Source organism: Sorex araneus, chromosome 3, assembly GCF_027595985.1.
Source record: "Sorex araneus isolate mSorAra2 chromosome 3, mSorAra2.pri, whole genome shotgun sequence".
NCBI lineage: Eukaryota > Metazoa > Chordata > Mammalia > Eulipotyphla > Soricidae > Sorex > Sorex araneus.
In genome coordinates this window covers 68,613,699-68,638,470 of record NC_073304.1, presented here as the reverse complement: position 1 = coordinate 68,638,470, position 24,772 = coordinate 68,613,699, and the positions used below count along the sequence as shown (strand labels likewise).

At 43.6% G+C, this 24,772-nt stretch overlaps 1 protein-coding gene across 8 annotated transcripts; it reads left to right on the top strand.

Annotated features, from left to right (window-relative positions):
• The first annotated feature begins 463 nt into the window (after window positions 1-463).
• Window positions 464-24,772, top strand: FOXG1 (forkhead box G1). 8 transcript variants are annotated; one of them, XM_055130147.1, is made up of 6 exons: window positions 464-660; window positions 6,219-6,554; window positions 7,789-9,335; window positions 13,577-13,638; window positions 14,157-14,230; window positions 21,866-23,754. In XM_055130147.1, exons 3-6 carry the CDS (start codon window positions 7,970-7,972, stop codon window positions 21,951-21,953), a joined length of 1,590 nt encoding a protein of 529 aa, XP_054986122.1. In that variant the 5' UTR covers window positions 464-660; window positions 6,219-6,554; window positions 7,789-7,969; the 3' UTR covers window positions 21,954-23,754. The 8 variants fall into 8 exon arrangements, 6 of the variants coding, with proteins under 6 accessions (XP_054986122.1, XP_054986124.1, XP_054986123.1 ...); XM_055130149.1 differs by lacking the exon at window positions 464-660 and adding an exon at window positions 803-988 and having other exon boundaries at window positions 6,260-6,554; XM_055130148.1 differs by lacking the exon at window positions 464-660 and adding an exon at window positions 803-988.

The following is a 24,772-nucleotide window of genomic DNA, read 5'->3' as shown; positions in this document are numbered from 1 at the left end:
CCGCTCAGAAGGTGGAAAGGAAAAGGTGCGGGGAGGGGAAAGCGTGGAAACGTCTCGGCCGCCGTGCTCCCGGGTTCTCAAACTAGCTGGCTCGCTCGCCCCGAGCTCAACTTGCGGACCGCGCTTTGCAGGGCGAACGTTACTTTCTCCGCGGCGCGCCCAGGGACCGACCCCGAAGAAGAACACTAAAAAGGGTGACCGTGTAGCTAGCTTTCGGGATGGCATTGCTCCTTGGTTTGGTCAAAAGGGATCCCCGACACCACCTTTGTTGTGGATCCCGACACGGATGCGTTCGCGTTCGCGTGATAACGGTAACTTGTTCCTGACGCCAAGCCGCAGCACTCTGGCCCCGGCGACGCCCGCACTCCCCGCGCGCGTCTCTTTCCCCGGGGCCGGAGGGAGATCCAGGTGTCACCGCTCTCCCCAACTGGGCTCCGCACCTCTTCCGGGCAGGGGCACACTCGAGTCAACTTCACCTGCACCGCTTGGGGGTCTCTTAACTGAGCTGTGCTCAAACAAAAACCTGATTTCTCTCTCTCTCCCTCACTCTCTCTCTTTTCTCCGCGGTTACGGTGGCAGATGACCTCCTAGCCCAAAAATATTGATCTGTTGGCGCGTGTTCTGCTCTCATGTGCAAACACGAGACATCAGGCTGAAAAGGTAACTTTCGGGGTGGGGGGGATGAGGGAGGTGGAGGCGGGAGTGGGGGTGGGAATCTGGAAATTGAACCTAAAAGCGAGACCTCGAGCTTGATTGTGCTCGGCAGGCTCGAGTCACAAAGGAGAGCAGGGCCAGCGCGCGGGCGAGCGCGGGGAGCCCCGCTCGGCGCGGTCCTCCCCAGGAACCCGGGCAGTCACTGCCTCGCGCTGCTCCGGAGACGGAGAAGTGCAAGACCTTTGGAGAAACGTTTCTCGGGCAGATTTTCTACAGTTCCGGGTGATGGGGGAGGGGAGGAGCGCCTAGCATCACCGGTTGGGAGACTCATGAGGTAGGTAGGTATGAGAGAGGCGCCTAATGAAAACTGATTTATGGGTCTGTCCCGTAGGGAGTTTTTTGTTTGTTTGTTTTGTCTTTTTTTTTTTTACACCACGCAGGTGTATTTGAAAGTAAATAGTAAATTGTTTACATTCTCATGACTTCCCCCACGCTAAGGGGCACTCTGGGGTGGACGGTTCTCTGAGCCTCCAGGCCCGCGTGCCCCGTGCAGACTTTCCTCTGCTCCTTCCTCTACCGAGCATCAGTGGGTGCGATTACTTCCTAAAACCGACTGATATAGGCTCACCAAGGCATCCTCAATTTCTCAGTGCTCTCTGTGTACTTTTAACTCCTGAAGGGGTGATTGGTTCAGAGCTGACACCCAATAACCGCCCTGGAGTCACACCTTTTGATCTTTCCCCTCAATGATTGGAGTGTGGGGGACCATTTGGAAAGATGCTTCAAAATAGAGGAAATGGTCCACGGATCTCCCAAGAGTACTGTATCACTTCCCAAAGTATATTGTTCTGAGTCCTCCAAGAACTCAATTGTAGTTCCAACTAATTATAACTAATTAATGAGAATAGTGATGGGGCGTTCAACATTTTGAGCCCTGTAAGCTTTTATTTCTGCCTGGTTGTGTGTGTGTGTGTGTGTGTGTGTGTGTGTTGAAACCTTTTCTCCCTCTTTGGTGTTGTACTGATGAGAAATCCAAAATAGCAGTGTCTTGTATTCTGACTTTTGTCAAGTCTTGTTTCTCCCTTTTTAGAACAGAGAGCTTGGTTTGCATTCTGGTTTACTATCACAATATCCCTCAATTCATGCCTCACTTTAGTTTCTCTTGACCCTTTCGAAGAAGCATGGGCTGCATCAAATCCTTGGGCAAACAGAGAGAGGAAATAGGAATTTGGTGCTCTGGGCTCACTTTTCAATATGTGTGGAATCAAGTCTCCTAAATGGATCCCGTCAAAGAAATGGAACAGGCCTTTTTCTAACTCTCAAGAGCTCACATCCTTCTGTGGCTGGTCCATGTGTGAAGATATCAGAGTATGCTGGCACATAACAGGAAACAAGCAAAAGGGTAATGAGTGTTTTGCATTTATAGGAGATGTGCACAGTATTCAGCAGAGAAGTTATTTGGAGGAACTTTAAGGTGCCTTTTCCCTGGGGTGGTAATATTTCATGGTAGATCTTTCTGTGCCTTGCTCTCCCAGTGGTGATGTTGAGAAAAGGTATTTCCCAGGTGTCTGTTGCTGCATAATAGAATGAGTATGTACTTGCCTTCAGAAAGCTTGGAACCTATGGCACCATCACAGAAATGTAGTTGGGAGAATCTCAAGGAGCTCTATTGAGGCCCTGTTGTTCTCTTTACTCTTCTTCTCCTTCTCTCCCTTCTCCTTCTTCTTCATCTTGGACTTTCTCTCTTCCAAAGGGTTTCCTATCCTATACAACTTAAACATTTTGATTCTCAAACAGGAGGCTCTCCCATAATTTTTTTTCTCAAGGTTCTCAAGCAAAATTGCTGGTGCCACAATGTTATGATGGAAGGATGCTGAAATGACAGGCCTAGTAGACATTCGTCTTAATCATCGGCTTCTTAATTTAGTTTTAGTTCTCTCTGTGTGTGTTGTGTGCGTGTGTTGTGTGCTTGCGCAGGCTCGTGCCCAGAGATATTGAGGGTGCATGTGTGGGGTGCGTGTGCTGAGAGCAGCAGCTTGACAACCTACAGCTCCCTAATGAGTGACGAGGCAGGGCTGCTGCAGAAAAGTAACACTTCCCTGGTGTGAAGACCTCTTACTGAGAAGTTTAGTTCACTACTGTTCTTGCAAACCTAATCGTATAACCTGTAACCAAAACCCACAGAACAAAGATACAACACTCTAAAGAGTAACTTATAATCACTAAATGTTAGCACCATTACCTACTGTTAGAACAGGACTACAGATGAGAGCACTGGAGTCAGGGCAGGCCTTGCTTGTAACTGGGTCTCTGGAAAACCTAGATGCACCTGCATGGATTCTGCTAGTTCCCAAATATCAGAGGGTCAAGGACTGCCCAGTGCATCTGCAGAAAGAGGGTGTTTTAACCAGAGCTGGGCGTCACTCCAAGGACACCGTGTCCAGGGTTCGGGGAGCTGGTTGGATTTTAGGTAAATATGGCCTGCCCTCCTGTAACCAACAGATAACAAGGAAAAAAGGAGGCAAAGTTCCAATGCACAGCTGGAACTAGGACTTAAGGAACACAATGTAACACCATCAGGAAAACTAAATTTGCTGCTGCCTACTTGAAGGCATGAGCTATAGACTTTAGATTATTAATTAAAGCTGGAGACTGAATAATCCAATTCATTTCCCAAGTAATTCTTCCCTTGGAACCGCTTGTTTTTCACAAGGTCTGTCCTGGAAGGGTAAGAATGGGGGATGGGGGTTAGACTACAGACATAGGGAGGAATGCATTATTACATAGACTAGAAACTACATTTGCTTTCTGTTCTTCTTTGATTTGTTGACAGTGTATTTATTTGTGGATATGTATACAAGAGGTGAGGATAAAGTTGATAGGAAAAATTAAAATAATGCAGAATTTATTACAAATCTGAGACCAGTGGATGTTCTCCAAAGTAATCACAGATATTGACTGAGGTGGAAATAAAGAGGTAGGGAATCAGGTTCTTAGGGACTCTTCCCTAAGAGGTAGCCCTGGGCAGTCCTTCAAATCTAATTTGTACCCAAATTGGCCCATGGGACATACAAAGCCCCATCAGGGACTTTCAACTTGCACAATACTTTGCCCAAGAACCCCCTCCCCCTCCACTTCATCTGTGGCAGTTCTAAAAAGAAGCTATGGCTAAGACAAACGTGGGCTGCTGAGTAAACAGTTCATGTTTTGAGAAACACATCTACCCCACACCTGTATAAATGTATATGCTTATATATGCACAGCACTTGTTCATCATAAAGTCCAATTAAAATCACTAATAGGAATTCAGACTCCCTTCCCCCCAAATTGCAAATGTCCTTTGTCACTGAGGAGAATAAATCTTTAATATGATTATATTAAACTATCGTCTATTCCTATACAAATATCCTATTTTGAGAGACTTGTATACATGCCACCCTTAATGGAACACATTCTTAATTTGCATGCAAAACATTTCCCCAGTCACTATAAGCTTCTGGGCACATAAGATCAGATGAATACAGTCTCATTAACAGACCCTAGTTTTTGCTATTTGAAATAAAACAGAAGAAAAATTTATTTTCACCTGCTAAAATTTTGTGCAGGAATACAAAGCAATGTACAGTCAGCTTTGACCTAAGAAATACCTTAAAGCATTAAAAATTCATCAGTCAGTGCTGGTGTTGTATTCAAGGAATGCTTCTCCAGTTTGCTGCTGAGCTCAGATTTGAATAAAATGTCCAATGTTAACAAACAATACCCACGTTTGGCACTTTGTGTATTAAATTGATCAAACAGATTTTAGGAGGCACAATGCACAATTTGTACAGACCTGATTGAGTTAATATAATATCAGCAAATTTTACATCGAAATGATTCTGTTTCTTTTCTTTGTGTTTAAAACCAGCACAGATTACAAATTTTAATGATCTGAAAATGTTTGGTATACAAAATCATGCTTATTTCAGTATTAGCAAAAACACAAGAAATTTTTCAACACAAACACCCAGCTGTGTCTATTTTAAAAGCAGTTCAATGACAGCTTGCACTTATGAGCATGCAATCAGCTAATTTCGCTTTTTTTTTCTTCTGTGTTAATCAACACTTTCCTTCCTGCATATCAGAGTACAAATAGTATAGTTACTCCACATCAGTAAATGTTTACGTAACCTGTCCTTTCCCAAGAATCCGGTTACACCGAATCATTTCACGCTAGACCGACTACGAAAACGTACCGGGCAGCCCACCTCAGAGGGAGCCCTTGTGTGCCATTATAAGTGGTGATGAGAAGGGGGGGGTGTTGGGGGGTGAAATGGGGAGGAGTAGGTGGAGGAATGGAGTGCGGGAGAGAAATGGAGGGAGAAGTTGGGTGGGGGGAGAGGGGAGGAGGGAGGAAAGAGTTGAGTAAAAGTAGGAATAATAGGCCTGAGGAGGGGAGAAGGGTGGGAGGAGAAAAAATGAGCAGGAAGAGGAAGGCCCATAGATCTCTGGCCCATCGCAAAGCCCATTAGCTCACCGGCTCTGTAAGAAATCCCGAGCTAGAAGTCAGTGTTTGGAGCCATGTCACTATCAACGGTGATCACTGGAACCCTTGAGTTTTTCAACATGCAAATAGTTTGTATCAATGTAAGGAAATTATCTAGACATAGGGGGCAATACATACTACATATATACAGTGGAAGGCTATTGGAGGTGACTCGGTCCAATGCTCAAAACTCTTTTATTATGGCATTACTAATAGGTACATATGTAAGAATCACTGACTACATATAATTGTCTATTTCTCTCTGACTCAGAATACAAAGGGGGGTGAGAGGAGGGGAGGGAGGAAGGGTGAAATCACCCCCCTCCACATTAGCCTGACCTGAGTATTCACCAATTACGTTCTTTACATTAGAGCTGAACTTTAACATAGCCTATAGGCACCACTTTGCTTCCTCCGTTTTCTTGAACACCAGATTGGCCCGGTGACTTAGTTGAGTTTAATCTAAATGAAGAAATGCTTGCATTGCATGATTATTTACCTTACGGAGGAGGGAAAAAGTGCTTTTCGTTTATGCTTCTCCGCCACCTCCCTCTTCTGTCAGGGCTAAGTCCTCGGTAAAATGTGGTTATGTACCCATGTGGGGTGAAACAGCTTTTGATCAGTGTGCTCCGCACCAAATTCCAATCCCTGGGAAATGCTGGGCCTTAGCCCTGCCCCTGGCCACGGGATCCTTTTAAAGCCCCCGAATCACAAACTCTCCCACTCATTTCAGCCTTCAACCCAATCTTCCCAGTCCTGAAGCCCAAGAAACTGGGATTGGGGTAACCTTCATTCCCACCAATCTCCCGAGTGCCTTTCAACAACAGCATTCTGGGTGGGAAAAGGGCTAGCTCCCGTGTGCGGTTATTTCGGGACAGAGGACCGCATCTAATACAAACATTTGAGAAAACGGGGAGGAAAAAAAAAGAAAAGAGGCAGTGAAAATAGGAGGGCTTAAAAAAAAAAAAGATGGAAAGAAACAGACGCCCACCCTTGTTTTCCCTCCAATGTCAACAAGCAAAATGAAAACTATTTCCAGGGTGATCGCTCGGGGGCTAACTCGCTTCCAATTCGGAGCAGAAGCTGAGCAAACGCTGGCTGCGGCGAGGAGGCAAGGACTGCGCGCGTAAGCGACGGTCTGGAGCAGCAGCGCAGGGGAAGGAAGAGACGCACACGCGAGCATGTGTTACCTGGTTTATTTCGAGACTGTTTGGTATTGTGTTCTCTCTGAGCACCCCTCACTTGGGGAGGCCGTCAGAGACGCCCGCCGCTGAGCCGCCCCCGCCCGCCGCGCAGCGCCTGGAGCCCCAGGCCCGGCAACCCAGCGGCTCCCGAGCTCCGAGCTCGCCGCCGCCGCCCGGGCCCCGGGAACCGAGTAAGTAACCCCCGTTTGGCCCCGTGCTCGCCTGCCCACTTCCTCCTCCTCAACCCCCTCCGACCAAACCTCTGCAGGACCTTCCTCCCGGGAGGGAAAGGCCAACCCCCCTGCCCCACGCCAGGGCTGGGTGTCTCCTCCCCAAACCATCGGAAGCCTCCCCGGAGTGTGCCCTAACAAGGGACACAGTTTTCCGTCTACGGGCTCCGAAATAGCCGACCTGGGCCTGCAGGGCCGACACGGGGAGAGTGTTGCCTCGCCTCTTCCTCCTCCTCCATTTCCTGCCCTCTCCTTGCAAGTCCTCTCCCCGCACTCCCACTCCGCACCCACCGCCACTGCCGCCCGCCCCCGCTTAAAAATCATTTTTAAAAAAATGGATACAAACTTTAATCGGTAAGGACAATATTGACGCTCACACGAGAAAGACCCAATACAGTGAGAAGGAGCCCAGGCCTGTGCGCTATTCTGCCCTAAGAGCGGGTTTTTTCGGTGGATCGGCCCAGCCGGGTGCAGGGGGGCGCCGAGAAGGGCCACGACGCTGCGTGCTCCCTCGGCGCATTCTTACGCCGATCGGCGCGGCCCTGAGGCCGAGGCCCGAGGAGGGGGCGGGAAGGGGGTGGGGTGGGGGTGGGGGGCAGGCGAGCACCGAAGGGGCGGGAGCCGGCGGGCGGGGCCGGGGGGGTGTGGGTGGGTCGGTGCCCGGCGATTGGTCGACGGCAGGGGAGACGCTCCCGCACGCCGCCGGCTCTGATTGGCCCAGAGGTAGGAAAGGTTAAACCAAAAATTTTTTTACAGCCCTAGTGTGCGCCTGTAGCTCGGAAAATTAATTGTGGCTATAGCCGCCTCGATCGCTGTCTCCCCAGCCTCGCCGCGGCCGCTCCGGGACGCGCCCGCCCGCCGCCCGGCTCTCCCCCCACCCCCCCCCCCTTTGGGCTGCTGTTGCTGCTGCTGCTGTGACTGCTGCTGCGAGAGGAGGAGGAGGAGGAGGAGGAGGAGGAGGAGGAGGAGGAGGAGGAGGAGGTGGAGGAGGAGGAGGAGGAGGAGGAAGCAGCAGAAAAGGGGGGGAGCGGGGGGTGGGGGGGGAGACCAAGAAGTAAGAGTTGGGAGCGAGGGAGCTTCACCCCCGGGGCGGTGGTTGTTTCTTTTTTCTCTTTCTTTCTTTTTTTCTTTTCCTTTTCCCCCCCTCTTCTAATTCCTGAGGGGTGGTTGCTGCTTTTGCTACATGACTTGCCAGCGCCGGAGCCTGCGGTCCAACTGCGCTGCTGTCGGAGCGCTCAGTGCCGCCGCCGCCACCCGCGCCCCGCTCGGCACCCATCGGTCGCCACCGCCCGCCGCGCCGCTGCCCCGCTCCCGCGCAGTCGCCGCCGCCGCCGCCGCCGCCGCCGCCGCCGCCGTTTCCCCCCGACGACTGGGTGATGCTGGACATGGGAGATAGGAAAGAGGTGAAAATGATCCCCAAGTCCTCGTTCAGCATCAACAGCCTGGTGCCAGAGGCCGTCCAGAACGACAACCACCACGCGAGCCACGGCCACCACAACAGCCACCACCCCCAGCACCACCACCACCACCACCACCACCACCACCACCCGCCGCCGCCCGCCCCGCAACCGCCGCCGCCGCCGCAGCAGCAGCCGCCGCCGCCGCCGCCGCCGCCCCAGGCACCGCAGCCCCCCCAGGCGCGGGGCGCCCCGGCCGCCGCCGACGACGACAAGGGCCCCCAGCAGCTGCTGCTCCCGCCGCCGCCGCCGCCGCCGCCGCCCGCCGGCGCCCTGGACGGGGCCAAAGCGGACGGGCTGGGCGGCAAGGGCGAGCCGGGCGCGGGGCCCGGGGAGCTGGCGCCCGTCGGGCCGGACGAGAAGGAGAAGGGCGCCGGCGCCGGGGGGGAGGAGAAGAAGGGGGCGGGCGAGGGCGGCAAGGACGGGGAGGGGGGCAAGGAGGGCGAGAAGAAGAACGGCAAGTACGAGAAGCCGCCCTTCAGCTACAACGCGCTCATCATGATGGCCATCCGGCAGAGCCCCGAGAAGCGGCTGACGCTCAACGGCATCTACGAGTTCATCATGAAGAACTTCCCCTACTACCGCGAGAACAAGCAGGGCTGGCAGAACTCCATCCGCCACAACCTGTCGCTCAACAAGTGCTTCGTGAAGGTGCCGCGCCACTACGACGACCCGGGCAAGGGCAACTACTGGATGCTCGACCCGTCGAGCGACGACGTGTTCATCGGCGGCACCACGGGCAAGCTGCGGCGCCGCTCCACCACGTCGCGGGCCAAGCTGGCCTTCAAGCGCGGCGCGCGCCTCACCTCCACGGGCCTCACCTTCATGGACCGCGCCGGCTCCCTCTACTGGCCCATGTCGCCCTTCCTGTCCCTGCACCACCCCCGCGCCAGCAGCACTTTGAGTTACAACGGCACCACGTCGGCCTACCCCAGCCACCCCATGCCCTACAGCTCCGTGTTGACTCAGAACTCGCTGGGCAACAACCACTCCTTCTCCACGGCCAACGGCCTGAGCGTGGACCGGCTGGTCAACGGGGAGATCCCGTACGCCACGCACCACCTGACGGCCGCCGCGCTCGCCGCCTCGGTGCCCTGCGGCCTGTCGGTGCCCTGCTCCGGGACCTACTCCCTCAACCCCTGCTCGGTCAACCTGCTCGCGGGCCAGACCAGTTACTTTTTCCCCCACGTCCCGCACCCGTCAATGACTTCGCAGAGCAGCACGTCCATGAGCGCCCGGGCCGCGTCGTCGTCCACGTCTCCGCAGGCGCCCTCCACCCTGCCCTGTGAGTCTTTAAGACCCTCTTTGCCAAGTTTCACGACGGGACTGTCCGGGGGACTGTCTGATTATTTCACACATCAAAATCAGGGGTCTTCTTCCAACCCTTTAATACATTAACCTCCCCCGGACCAGACTGTAAGTGAACGTTTTACACACATTTGCATTGTAAATGATAATTAAAAAAAAAATAAGTCCAGGTATTTTTTATTAAGCCCGCCCCCAGCCCCCCCACCCCCCCATTTCTGTACGTTTGTTCAGTCTTTAGGGTTGTTGATTATTCTAACAAGGTGTGGAGTGTCAGCGAGGTGCAATGCGGGGAGAATACATTGTAGAATATAAGGTTCGGAAGTCAAAAATTATAGTAGAATGTGTATCTAAATAGTGACTGCTTTGCCATTTCATTCAAACCTGACAAGCCTATCTCTGAGAGCCGCCGGAGTTCCATGTGTGCAGTATTATAAGTTATCATGGATCTCTAGGGTGGACGCAGACCTTGAGAACAACCTAAATTATGGGGAGAGTTTTAAAAAATGTTAAATTGTAATTTGTATTTAAGAGCATTCGTAGTAAAGGTGCCCAAGAAATTCTTTTGGCCATTTATTTGTTTTGTCCTTTTCTTTGAAAGCTGTTTTTCCCCCCTCTTTTTGTTTACTTTTAGACCAAAGATTGGGTTCTAGAAAATGCACTTGGTATACTAAGTATTAAAAAAGAAAACACACAAAAACAAACACACAAAAAAAGAAAAGTTGTTTCAGTTGGCAGCACTGCCCATTCAAATGAATTGGAAGGGGACAAAATTAATGATTGCCTTCAGTTTGTGTTGTGTATATTTTGATGTATGTGGTCACTAACAGGTCACTTTTATTTTTTCTAAATGTAGTGGAATGTTAATACCTATTGTACTTATAGGTAAACCTTGCAAATATGTAACCTGTGTTGCGCAAATGCCGCATAAATTTGAGTGATTGTTAATGTTGTCTTAAAATTTCTTGATTGTGATACTGTGGTCATATGCCCGTGTTTGTCACTTACAAAAATGTTTACTATGAACACACAGAAATAAAAAATAGGCTAAATTCATATATATCTTGATACTTTTGTCTCTTTTATTAAATAGAGCTAATTTTTAAAAAGACCATTAAAGTTCTAGGGAAGTTAAAGGCTTTTTCAGCCAAACTGAGATTTAAAGTGCTCCTTTCATTGAACTGAGACTTGAAAAATTGAAAATAGTATTTTTTTCCCATTGCGGAATTAAATTTTACAAGGAGCAAGCTATTAAATAAACACAAGCTTTAAACAAAATTAAGTCTGCTGATATTTTTAATTTTCTGTAGATATACAGCAAAAAGATATAATTTAATTTTATGTGCATAGCTATTTACCTTGTGTTTATTTTCAAATCAGTTAATAGAATGCTTTTTATATATTTTGTTTCAGGTATCTTGTTTATAGGACTTGACAAATTTTAAGTAAATATATGTATATGGCTAGATAGAAGTGAATATAATGCACACATATGTAACATATATAATACATATACATAGACACACAGAGCCCTTTAGTTCAGGTAAAAATTTGCGCTATGAATGCTGCAAATATTTTGTTTAAATATTTGTATTTATACTTTCTAATTCAGCATTTATTTTTGTGGCTGTTTATCCACAATGAAAGAATTCTAATAAAGATGTGCTGAAGTTGCAATATAGATTTTGCTGATCACCTGTTGTAATGGCTTGCAGATCAATGTTTATATTTTAAAATTATATCAGTTTAAAATTCTAGATGTTCCGAAAAAGTATAAAATGCCTCTCCTTTTACTTTTACAATCTAGAGGTATTTATTTGATTCCCTTTTAAATATGTCTGTATAACTTAGAGATTTGTTCCTCTTGCTTATAGTCATAATTTTGTTTTAATTTGCAATATACATATGTATGCATATATATGCATATGTATGGAACAATGAAAACATTTTTTGAATTGTTTCAGCAATCCAATTGCTATGACTTCTTCGATAAATAATTAGAAAACCTAAGTAAAAGGTTTAGTAACTAATTGGATCCTGTGGTGAGTCTATGGAGGACAAGTTGTTCATTTGTTACAATTGTATAGTCTGAAATGTGTTCTGCAGTAATGCAATAAGCTGGCTACTTCTTACAATGGGCCCAATGAAAAATAATCTGTCCCCGAGATGTTATCGGCAAACACTTAGAGAGTTGCTCAGGGGAAAAAAAAGTCTAGGAGAGAAACAAGCTGACTCAATAGATTTGAAATGGGAAACAGAAATTCAGAATAATTAATATTGAAACATGGAGTCGACTGGGTTTGACTGGGGAGAGAGGGATAGAGACAGAGAGGGAGAGAAAGAAGGGGGAGAGAGAGGAGGGGAAGGGAGGAGGGAGAGAGAAGGATCTTTAAGAAAAAGAAATATCCCACCACCAAAATGAAAAGAAGAAAATAGAATGAGACAGAAACCAAAAAAGAGAGATCTAAGAAAGACAAAAAGATAAGGGCCAGGAAAATTAAAAGAGCTGGAACCAAATATACACAAGTGGGAGCAAACCAAAATAGGCCAAGACAGCTAGTATAATTATCCCCTTTAAGCTCATTGGGCATTTTATTTTCTTATTATACGAGCAGTTTCATGAGAGATTCATGTTTTTGAAATTAAGCTTCAGTGATTATTAAGCATTTCATTTAAATTAAGTTCTTCAGAATATTAAGCATGAAAGAAATTGTCAATGATTATTTTAGAAATCATATTTATAGCTCATTAAAAGTAGTAGAAAAATGGTAGTAGAGCCCAAGTGAATGAGATCAGGCAAAGGAATTCCCATTAGAATTATAGCACAAATGTGTATAGACTGAAAACAGTGATGATGTGTTGTTTGCTTTTATTATGGTTTTTATTTGTTGACTGAGAATGTACTAACACAGAAAAAATATAGTCTTTGCATATTAAAAGTTAAGAGGAAAGTTGAACACGTATAATGAGGGACAGGAGCATAGATATAGAAGAAAGATTTCCCCTTTGCTTATATTTTTCTGTTCACATTAAATAATTTGTACGAAATATTTATTTGCATGATTTGAGAAATAGAATTTCAATGGCAAATTTTATATTTTAAGATTAAGAGTAAATCTGAGTTCCCTTCAATTTATAGAACTAAAACTGGAAGAGGCATTCTGCTTGGATACATATCCAATATAATGGAGTAAAAATGGCATGTTTAATATGCATACTCAATATTAAGTGGAGTATACAGAGAGAACTTTGCAAAGGTCTCCAAAATCTCACTGTGGACATTTTATTTACCTCAGTCTGTCCTATAATCCCAAGTTTTCTCTTTAAAAACACGTGACAGACCAGTATGATATCTAATAGTGTTTTTTTTTTTGCAACAAATTGGTTGATTCTAATGTTGTGTTGATATTTGTTGTCACCTACCTTTGCCAGGTAAAATTAGCTTATGCCAGAAAAAACACTGCAGAACTTTGTGAAGTCTTTCCTTTCTCATACTTTAATTGTTTTCAGTGAGATGAAGGTTGCTCTTTTTGAAATTTGGGAACTGAACGTGATCACTTTAAAGTTGAAATCCCAAATTACAAGTTATTTTCTGGTTTTAAATATTTTACTTGAATTTCTCTGGTTTGGAGTTAATAAAATTATTAATTTATAAAACATTGAAAAATTGGTTGTTGTAGGGCAGTGAAAAGAAATCTTCCACATTGTCTTCAACTTATTACAAAATTGGAAATCAAGTGAACACGTGAAGTCTAGAGCTAGCAAGATTTAATGCAAGTATCTTTATGGCCATGGAAGATTTCATTTGGTTTCTAGAACTTGCATAAAATAGAGGTAAAGAGTCAAAGAATCTTGTGTATTGATTTTACTGTATATCAGTGGGTGAATATTTCATCCAAATAGGTGGACACATGAAATATATTTAGAGCTCTAAATAGATACATGTGTTTTTAAGTCTATTTCCAACAACTTTGTTGAGGAATTTGCATGCATTGAAATAATTCTGCTTTTGAGAAATTTTATGACTACCTGCCGCTGACAGTTGTGTTTGGTACTGAGAGCCAGTGGGACAAGTAGGCTAACAAAGGGTGAAGGTGAAGATCATTAGAGGTTTTAGAGCTGGCTGAGACGGGTTTGCTGGGGTTGTGTAACTGTGCCTAGAGGGCGGGGTTCCTGTACATTCCTCCTTCACCAGATAACCTCTCCCCAACACCACTCCAGCTCCTACCAGACAGATGGAACTCTCCAACATGAAAATCTGGACCTCCGTTCCAACAAGCAGGGTAGGTGAACCTTGAATTGAAATCGCACCCCTTTCCTTTTTTGTCTTACTTAAGGCCAGATCCCGAAGATAGGGAAAGAATAGGGGTCATCTAGATGCTGCTTTCTGCTCATACACAAGTCTGAGTTTTCCTAAGAATTACCTACCTGTAAGAGTTCAGAGGCGCCCACTTTCTCAGTACTTATTACATACTCAGTTTTCTTTTGCATCTTTTTTTTTGAGGGGGATGATTGTTGTGATTTGTTTTTATAGAACTTTCTTTTATCCATCTAATCATCCCCCCCCTTTTCTTACCCTCCCGCCAGGGGCTCCCCTCCTCCCAATCGCCAGCACTTAAAAAAATTTCACCTCTTAGTTTTCGGCCCCTAAACCGACCTTTCCCCCTCTCTTGCAGTCAGTTCTCAGGACCTTGTCTCCAAGATGTAGGCCAAGGTGGCTCCAGGGGATATATGATATAGTGGTATGTTTTGAATCTCTTCTCTCTTTCGATTTCTATCCCCATCCCCCCTTCCACCCAAGACTGCCCGAGGTTATCGGAAGGATGTCAAGGAAGAGGAAGCAAGGACTCCAAGAGAGCTCACTCTCCAGGATTGGTAAGTGAAAGTACTTTCTGAAGGGTCAAGGCTTTGTGGGACAGATTTTTTGATGGGGCTTGCAACTCTGAGTCCTGGGTTGAGGCATCCTCTTATATTTCTTTAAAAAAAATTTTTTTGGTGTGTTTTCCTAAGCGGGTGCACTGTAAACAGAAGTCGCTAAAAAATGCGTGGTGTTTTGTTTTTTTCCGTGTCGGCAGAATGACACGGTAGGTCCCTAGAAACATGAGGATGTGTAATGATAAATGATCTATGATAAAGAGAAATGAAGATAAGACGGTGTGTTAAAATTGCGAAGGGATGGTAAGCTGCTGAACTAGATCTCCAAATATAAAGCAATTCATTTCGGGGAAATAGGACGTCTGGATCTTATTGCAGCTTGGAGAGAAAACCCTACCCGGGCCTTTCTCGGCGTCCACAGCCTTAGGATTTGCTCATCTCATCTCAGACAAAGCTCTGCTCTCCAGTCCACAACTAGCCTCCTTCTCACGTTTCTCCTCCCCCTCCTCTTCTCTTTGCTTCTTTCCCCCTTTTCTTTTCTTTGCTAGAACCCCCTCTTCTGTCTTCTTTTCACAGTCACACTGTAACCTCCTTCCACTCCTAACTCCTTGGCCTGCATCGGCCAGGCGATCTCCTCCACCCCCCACCCGCCCACCCCGACCCCAAGATTTTAGCAGCGAAAGCCGGGCGCGGGACAGGGCTGGGGAGTTTCTCTTCCGCCCATCCGAAGGACTTGGGAATTGAGCCCCATTCAAGAGCTTGACTCTGTGTCCCTGCTGGGAATATGCCGGTTCCCGGCGTTGGGAATCGCAGGCAAATAATTGATTCTTAATGCACACTTAAGAGACGGCGGCGTTAAGCTCGAGAGCCCGGGCTGTCCCGAGAGTGGCTGAGCGCGCGCCAAACGCAGGTTGGCTGGGCCCGAAGCGAGCGTTATTTGGGAGCGCTCGCTGCGGGTTTCTCCCGGGCCTCGCAGGCGCCTCGGGGACTCGCGAAGCTGGGGCGGGGTGCGATGGCGGGATTCGACGCGGTGGTGGGGACCCGGTGGTGGTGTTTGCTCGGCGTGGGGAATGCTGTACAGAAAATGACTTGGGCGGCCGGGTGGCGCGGCGCAGCGCGGCGGAGCGGTGCTGGCAGCGCCGTGGCCGCGATTCCCCAGGAGGGGGAAGCCGGGCGCTGCGCAGGGAGCAGCAAGGTGAGGGCGCTCTTGCCCAGGACAAGCAGAGCTCGAGTTGGGTAGTTGACACAGGCTGGTGCCAGGAAAACTGACTCCAGAACCTTGGCTGGCGCGCTGCCCCCCACCCCCCATCTCTTTTCTTCTTCCTTATTCTGTGTCCACCCCCACCCCCGCCCCTCACCCCAACACCCCACAGCCCACCCCTCGAAAGTTGTTTTTGTTTACTTGGTGTGGTTTCAGAGCTCAGCACTTATTTGCTAGTTGATAAAACTGTTTTCTCTGGAATTGACATCTTTCTCTATTCCACTGTCCTTTCCGTGCTCTTCTTCGGTGTCGATTTCCAACGCAGTTTGGCTTTTCTGCCCAACCCTGTGTGGTCCAAAATGAAGTGTTCTTACAGAGAAAAGGGTAGCCTGGGGTAAGAACTGCCTCATCACTCAGAGCTGCTTGGACTAGGGGACAGAAAAGGGGTGTGTGTGTGTGTGTGTGTGTGTGTGTGTGTGCGCGCGCGCGCGCGCGCAATGTCCCGCGTGTGCGGGGAAATTATCAAGCTTTAGAAACACAATGAGAGCTAAAGGACAATGCAATATAGAGCTCACCCACTTTCGACCTGACCTACTCATACCCGATCCTCCAGACCCAATTTCCGTGCATTAACACCTTTGGTACCCAACTCTCTATGAAAACTGGGAGACTGCGGAGGTTCCCGAAGTTGTTCTCCAAAGAGGTATTCGAAATACTCACAAACAATTAAAAACTGCATTTGTGTGGATGGGAGGAGAGAAAAAATGTCCCCAAACCTTTTATGTGGCTTGTTGCCAAACGCCTATGATCCTTTCCCCCGGTTTTCAGCCTTGCGCGATAAACTGCATTAGAGGACAGCACTTGGCGGGATGTGGACATTCATAACTGAATTGAAAGGGAGTGTTTAGTTGTTAGACATATGTCGATACTTCTTTTAGGCTTAAGTTAAATTTTCTTTTTCAGCTAGAAACCCTCGACTTGGGTCCTTTTTCATCAGTTTTTTTTTTCTACCACCCCTTCGCTCCCTTTTCTTTTTGTCTCACTCCTTGAATCAATGCTTTCAAGGTGCAAAGGCGTCTTCCTCTGGAGTCCTGGGTTCTGTGGATTGGGCAGGAGGGCTAAAATCTATAGTGGATTCCGGGAGCTTTGTTTCTTACTTCTTTCCTTTTCTCACTGCTCTGAGATTTAATGATCATTGTTGTTTGACGTCAAATTATCTGTTAAATTAGCCCTAAAAAATAACTGATGATTTTTTGTGTGTTCACTGGCTTCTAATTCTTTTCCCTGGATGGGAAGATAAGGAATCAAAGAGAGAGACTTAATCATAAAAAGTGTAAATATAATCAAAATTATTATTTATGTGTTCACGATATTATATAGAAAAAATCACTCTAAGAACACAAATTTCAAAAAAATGAGACATTTTTAAAGGCCTGTGCTTCAGAAGGATCACACTAATTCAAGAATTAATGTAAATAAGCATCTTTGTTGATGATGAAAAAATATGGACACCGTATTTTCACTATTCTACAGAACCTACTCAAACGCATCATACACCGGTGCTTGCTAATTAAATTAATTCTGGCCCTCGGGGGTAAATATTCTCAAAAAGGAAATTTGAGTTTAAGCAAAGTCTGAAAAGTGTTTTAGCTCTGAATTTCTAGAAATCCAAAGCATGTTTATTTCTTTGAGTAAGACATTTGTGTGTTTTCTAGTCATTACTTGAAACAATCTGGAATAATGCAGATGCTCCCTCCCCTTCCTCGTTTCTGAATGCTTGTACGTACAACCATAGACAGATTCTAGCATATAGGGAGAAAATGACATTTCTTTCATTTGTTTTAATAAAAGGTCCCAAGAACCTTAAAATCCAAAGGTAGTTGAAAAAAATCTTTTAAAATAACGAGCACTATTGTGTTTTTCCTATTAAAACGTGCTGAATGAATAATTAGAGGTTAAGATGAAGGCTGAAATTTTCAGAACAAGAATAAGGTAGTAATTTCATTATTTGATACTTTTATAATTTTTGTAATTAATTATGTGGTTTAAAGTTTGCCAGAGCTTTCTTAGAAAAAAGTAGAGTACCCATCTTATCCTACCAAAAATATTCTAGAAGAAATCATGTAAAATCAGAACTAAAGACAGAGCCTATTTGTTTATTTTCTCAGTAGTAGTAGTAGATATAGTAGTGGAGTTGAAAAATATAGTTTTAATTATACACTGCAAGATCTGATTGCAGTTTGGAAGAATAAAATTGATCATCCTCACATCAATAGGGTTGTCAATTACTGCATTGATTTGTGTTTTATTTACGCAGAGGCTTTCAGTTATTTTCTTATATATTTCAGTATCTGTTTCTTGTTTATTATAGCGGGTTGGTTTTAATGAAAGAGCTTATATAGGAAATACACTTAACAGATCAATTTTAAATAAACTTGATAACGACTTACAGTAATGCAAAGAGTTTACACTATTACTTATTTATACTTTCTTTTCAACAATTAAAATCATCTGTTTCTGATTAAGTTTTCATGCTACTTTAAAAATTTCATTCTTCTCTTCACACATTTTATTGCTATGTTTCAATAGAATAGAAAAAAAGGAATTATTTTATGGTGTCAAAATTAATAGCATGAAACTTGTGAATGAGTCTTGCCTTTTTTCCCTATTGACATAATGAAGTTACCCTCATAACAATAAGATGATCATTAGATACTGGGATGAAAAATGGAAGAGTAATAGGATTTGAATACAGAAATGCATGTTTTAAAAATGTATCAATTTAAATTTTGTGAGAGGCATTCGTGTTGGATGAGATTCCAGCATTCATCGGTACTTATTAAAGGCATATACAAATACATATGTATATTTTTGGTATATTAATATTTCTTATCAAGATTTGGGGTTTTCTAAATGAATAAGACAAGTAAAGACCATAGGGTGTGTCCTTTGTATGTACAAGGCTATAACAGAAGATTGTGATACACTAATGTTTGTGTTTCTCTTATTGTCATAAAAATTATTGGAAGATGATTTAGAGAGAGATAGGTGGAGTTGGGGGTGAGGGAGAGAATCTTTATTTAATTGAGGGCTATTTGGACCTTGTTTTCTAGGACTTGCAGTTTTGAGGATGAGTCTGTCTTTGCTAATTATTGGTAGTGGTTCTACCAAATGCAGTGAACAGCCCCATTCTTCATTCTTTGTGCCCCCCTTACCCCTTGTAGTATTTACAAGGAATATAGGGAGAAAGATTAATGCAGTCCCATTTTTGAGAACGAAAGGATTTTGAGAAAAAAGGAATTAATCTATGGGTTTTACTAAAACTATTTATCCTCAGCGTCAGCGCTTAAGAGGTGGAGCCTAGTTGTTCCATGACTATAGGCAGAGGTGGGCCAGCGCTGGGACCTTAAGCTTTGCAGATGATAGAAAGGAGGAGCTGAAGGTGAGATGTGTGTTTGTTTACTTGGTTTACTTTATTTTACTGTCTTGTGCCAAGCCCTTGAAGTTCACACAGCGATCTAGCTGTTTAGGACCAATCACTCTTGGCATTCTTTCGAGATTGAGATTCCAACGCATGGGATGAACAGGAGTCAAAGATAAAGTGTGCTCCTCCTCCCCCCCCCCCCAAGTCTTTTTACCCACGCACTAGCTTGTCCTCACGTGCATGGAGTAGTGGACAGTGCTGACTTGAATTGCTCTGGCTCGCTCCAAGCCTTTCCTGTGAATGAACCCGAAAACACTCGACAGGTCGTGAATAATCGTTTTAATGAGTGTGCAAAGCATGCGATGGGGTGCACGGAGCTGTCGGGTTAAACAAACAACATGTACCCTGACCAAATCTGATTGTTAAAGTGCAAAGTGATGTCAGTACCATTTCCATTGCCCTTCGGAAAACCACAGATCTGACACGCGGGAGTCCAATTTTCCCCATTAAAGAAAAATAACAATATTTTCCAACCGTGTATGTGATCTTCTTTAATATTAATCTGAGCCAAACAAAACCTCATTTGAAAATCAGAGAAGTAGCTCTGTCACTGACTCATTCAATAACAAAAGAAAACAGGAAGAAATTGGAAGAAAATATAAAATGTCTGAGAGTGGATTTCTTTTTGATAGGTCATACAGCATTATGGGTCGCCATGGTAAAAAAGATCTTACATATAGAGAGAGCTCAGTAGAGGCAGAGGTCAAGTTGATTGTCCCCAAACAATTGGTATTGGTAATGTAGTCCTGCAGTAAGATTGAGTCTCTATACCTATAAAGATGCTTTAATTGAAAAAATGTAACTGAAATATAGCCCATGAGAGAATGAAGGGACAAGTAATTTCCACAATCAAGATTTTTTAAAAAAGTTTGGAGAAAAGTAATGGGAAAAGCCCATGATGCAGCAACCCCTCCCACTTCCAAAACAATAAAAAGTATAAGTGAGTTTTTTATGGAGCACTCTCTCTTTCTCTCTTCCTCTGTCTCCCTCTCCGCTCCCCACCCCCCACCACTCTCATTTTGCAGAGCTGCACTGAGGAAATAATTTTGTGTCCTTCACATCCAGTTGAGACCTTCTTGGAATCAGACACATGTACTCCTTTCCTTGTTTATTCTTTCATATTCTCTCACAATCCCAGAGCACCTCATGAAAACATGGTAAATAATATCTCAAAATACTTCCTACTGAACCTCTTTACATAGCCCCTTTAAAATTTATGCTGAGAGGGAATGCATATAAAATTTTTCCCATGCCAACACCTCCTATACAATCACAGATTAAATAGTGTCCATGATGGTTGAAAACTATTGTATGAGATTTAAATACCTCCTTTAATTCAAGAACTTTATAGGGTATTAAGGTTTATATTTCCACTGGATTATTATAAATTTGTATTTTATTAAAGACAGTATGACATATCCTATGGTTTCAAAAATTACTCTTACAGTTTTTATTTATAGCTTATATAAGTGAAATGCTAGGGATATGCTACGCTTGAATATAGAGGTTCATTTAACTACTACAGGCCTATTGTTATTCTACATATCCATCTATTTTACATGCAACTATGTCAATATACAACTGATCACAACTAAATTAATTAATTCACCTAAAACATAGATCAGGTGTTTGACAGACTAAGCAATTTCTTGTGAAAGTCATGTTGATTTTGTTATTGTGGGTCTTAGTTTTTATACATTTGTGTCAATTTAGCTCCAATTGGATAAAATGGAAACTGTGAAATTTTGTTTCCACCAAAACTTGGAAAAGGCAAACAGTGGTTCAGGACAATGTTTTTGTAATTTTGACTATTATCTAGTAACTATCAGAATATCAATTCATAGTATCCTTTATTTTCTAATAAATTTGACCAAAAATGACTATCAAAACCTAGGGGCTTACATTTTTTATTGTCTTGAATATTTTTTGGCATACAACAGACTGTGCAGTTATTACCTTAACAGATTTCATCTCTGTGGGCTGACTGAGTTGAGGAATTTTAGGAGTCACTGAAAGAGTCACATCCACTTCTGCTTCAGATGCACAAATAGCAAAGCTAGAGGGTGCGTCTGTTTTTGTGTGTATATATGTAGTTAAAGAACCACACTATCAAAACATTAATTATATTTGAAAGAGAGCAGAGAGTTTGTTGTGGAGAGAATTGCATTACTGAATTTATATTCCATGGAATCTGTCTGTGGAAAGACTCAAATTGTATACCTGTCTTAGATGATGCACCCTCTTCAAGGATATGTATCACCAGAGCAAAGAGAAGAAACTTGAAGGGGAGTGAACTTTGTTTGGAAGGTCCCAGGGATATCCACATGCAAATGAAAGTGACAGAAAGAACAAGCTTGGGGCTTTGTTCTCTGAGAACATGACCAGGGAGGGGGCTGACTGACTGACTCCCCTCCCTCCCTCCCTCTCTCTCTCTCTCTCTCTCTCTCTCTCTCTACATATATATATAATATACATATACACACAAATATATATATACACACACATATATATATATATGGATACACACACGTTCTCATCTATAAAGAAAATCTCAGAATGATTTAAGCTGAATTTAGAGGAGGGGGAGAGGTTGAGTGACTAAGAATATTTCAATTATCATATTTCTGATCTCAAGTCCTGTTTATTTCACAGCTGCCAAATTTTATATTCAAAATTTAGATTCTCTTCTTCCCAAATCCTACATTGGTATGAGTCATCCCTGATCATTTTTAGTTTTTGGCTTAATTACCACTTTTCAGCTTTAAATTACCAATAAACTAATTAATCTGACTAATCTTCCTAAACTTCTTTTGAATAGTATAATAGCTGCGGCAACAACAAAAATAAAATAGCACAAACTGCAGTGATAATAACAAAAATAAGATGTTAATAATAATAATGCAAACGCTAATAGCAGAAACAATTTTAAAATGGTTTCTCTGGCCGACAGGATGAAGACGGATCCATGTCATTGTGAATTTGTGTTTCACAGCTGCTGTCGGGCATTCCTCCATTTGATTCAGTGGTTACATGGATGACCCATTCCAGCCCAACTCAAGTGTCCTAGTAGAGACTTCTTTGGTCTAATATGGTAGGTCCTTTTAATGACACTGAGTACTGTGTACCTACTCTTCTCCATTGCGACAGAGATCTCCTCCGACACCATTGCCAAATAAATCAACTAAGAAAGGAGACTGGGAGCAAAGGCAGCCAAATAAAGACTTGAGTAGAAAGAGTAGTGCCCTCTTGCTGGAGTTCTGCTGGAAAATTTGGGCAAATGTCATATTTGGGAAGCATGTTTACAGAGCTGAGTCTGAGAAGAACAAATAAACAGATTGTCATGAGACTGAAGGGGATGGGATTGAGGTTGGTCCTGAGGAAAATATAGGATAGGCGACGACTTAAAAATTAGAAATGAGCACCCTCCCTCCACAGCCCATCCACTTTTCTGATTCCTCTAGGTATGGAGGACTGGAAAGGGGACCATAAAATGAAGGGATTGGAAATAGAGGGAGGAGATCAAGTGTGAAACATTAATAGTAACGGATGGTGATCTAACTGGGAAAGTTAGCTCCTTTTCCTAGTAGGAGGCAAAGGTGATTTTCACAATTGTATACCTGGCAGGTATATTGTGTAGGTGTGAGAGCTGCCACCAGTTCCTGACACTAGGCTGGAAAAATTTGCCAGAATGAGTCTGTACCTGAAGAAATGGAACTCTCCTCTCAACTCTAAGATTCTCCCCATCTTCAGAGTCCTCTAACCCTTCCCCAAAAGAAAGGAACTGAAAGAAAATAAAAAGGGGGTGAAGTGGGAATGGAATAAGACTCAGTATTTGACTCAGGCAAATGTCAGGCAGGTATTTTGCTAATTGCCTTCACTTGTGGAGGAGAAAGAAGGCTGCTTAGGAGAGAAAAAGAGTGAGTATGCAGGAAGAGAACAGAGAGGTGATAAAAATTCCTTGGCAACCCAGTGACTGGGGCCAGTAGGAAAAAAAAAACTTTAATTGTAGGTCTGTGTGGGAACACGGAAGGCTAACTGTTAAATGTTAGCTAACTGCTAAATGTTTTTGCTTTGTTCTGTTTTCCTGTGTGTTGATGTAGCTCTGAAAATTATGAGAAAACATGATCTGCACGCCTTGTCCGGAAAAAAAATTACAACGGGAAAGGCATTCATGTCAGAAATAGCCAGTCTTGTCCTCTAGAAAACCCCTTTTCTTTAGATATTGTCTTCGAATTCACACATATACTAACCAGACACTAGTTCAAGAAAGAAAGGGAGGGGGTCGGTGGAAGAAGGATCAGTTTCCCCTTGGTATTAGCAGCATGCTTCTCTAGCTTTGCCTTTTACACTAGTTAGGCAAAGCAATCTTTTTGTGACTTCTATATAAATATTTTCATTTTTAAAAGTTTTAAAATATTCCTTTTGTGAGACTATTATTTTACAAAATATCAGCAAAAAGAAAAAAAAGTGAAGCGTTTGTTTGAAGGGATAATTTCTTTGAAAGTCGACTCAATCTGCAGGAGAGAGCCTGCTTTGCTGCGACTGAAGGTTGCTCTGCTCCTTCCTGGTATCCCAGGCTGTGTCCGTGCATTGAGAATGAACTGAGAAGGAGGAGTTCTCTAGAACTCTTCACGAAGTACTGGTCTACCACCTGAAATAAAAAACCCAATCCTAATTAAAATTATATTTTAAAGAAAACATTCTCAGTTGTGATTATTTGTTTGAATTGTTTCTTTGGTTAAGAAGGATCTATTATTTGTTCCAATAAGAAAATGAAAAGAAATTAACATTACCAGCCAAAGTTCTCTGGATCCTACTATGGATCATTAAGTGTGGTTTTAAGAATTTATCCCCAAACTCTTTGCTTTTAATTGTCTATAACTAAAATCTTGAAGACAAACTAAAAGAAACTAAGTTTTAGACTTTGATGATATTTGACAGAACATAAATGCTTCAAGGATCTGTTTGACTTGACGAAGTAGTCAAAGTTATGTAGGCATTCTCATGAACTGAGCTTATGTTCCCATTTAACAAAATGCGCTTCTACACCCAAGTCCTTAAAAAAATCCTAAGCCAATAAAATCCATGTTTAAAGTGTCTTGGTATATACTTTGTATATACCATTCTGCACTTATTTAATATATGTATTCTTGTATTTATAGAAACTAAAAATTAACAAATAGTAGCATTTCTAACTTTTAAGCTATGACTAATCAGGGTTTGTGATCTGTAAACACTGAAGAAAAGCCAGAATCACTTTATACTGCCTAGATAATATTAGGAAGTAAATATCAGTTATTTCTGTCTTAGTGTCTGCAAGAATGAGAACATTAGGGATGAGTGGAATCAAGATCTATATGAACCAAAATGCAGTAATTTCATTCTTGAAATATTTATATCTTACTATTTTAGAAAAAATTATTCCATTTCTTAAGATAGGCGTGTAAGCCCAAGGGAAAAGATGATATTTTAGAAAGGAATGGGTTCAAATGGTGCACTCTAGCATCTTTTCCAACTAGGAAATTTTCAAGACAGATACAGCCAAATCTGTTGCACAAGTGGCAAAGCAAATATTTTAGAAATGAAGTGTGGGGGATTTAATAGACTGACACTCTTTGAATATTTATGAAGAGTAGAGCTCCAATAAAGAGGATTGTGTGATTGTCTACCGAAGTACTGAAGAATGGGGAGAGAGTGGTGGGAAGTGTTGGAGGGAGGGAAGTCCAAGCATTCTAACTATTGCTAATGGTAAATCTACCTGTGTGGAACAGAAAAAAAAATTCCATGCCATTAGAGGCAAGTTGGTGTGCCCTCTCTTCTATATCTTCTACTTTCTTTTAGGTACTCATTTCAGAAA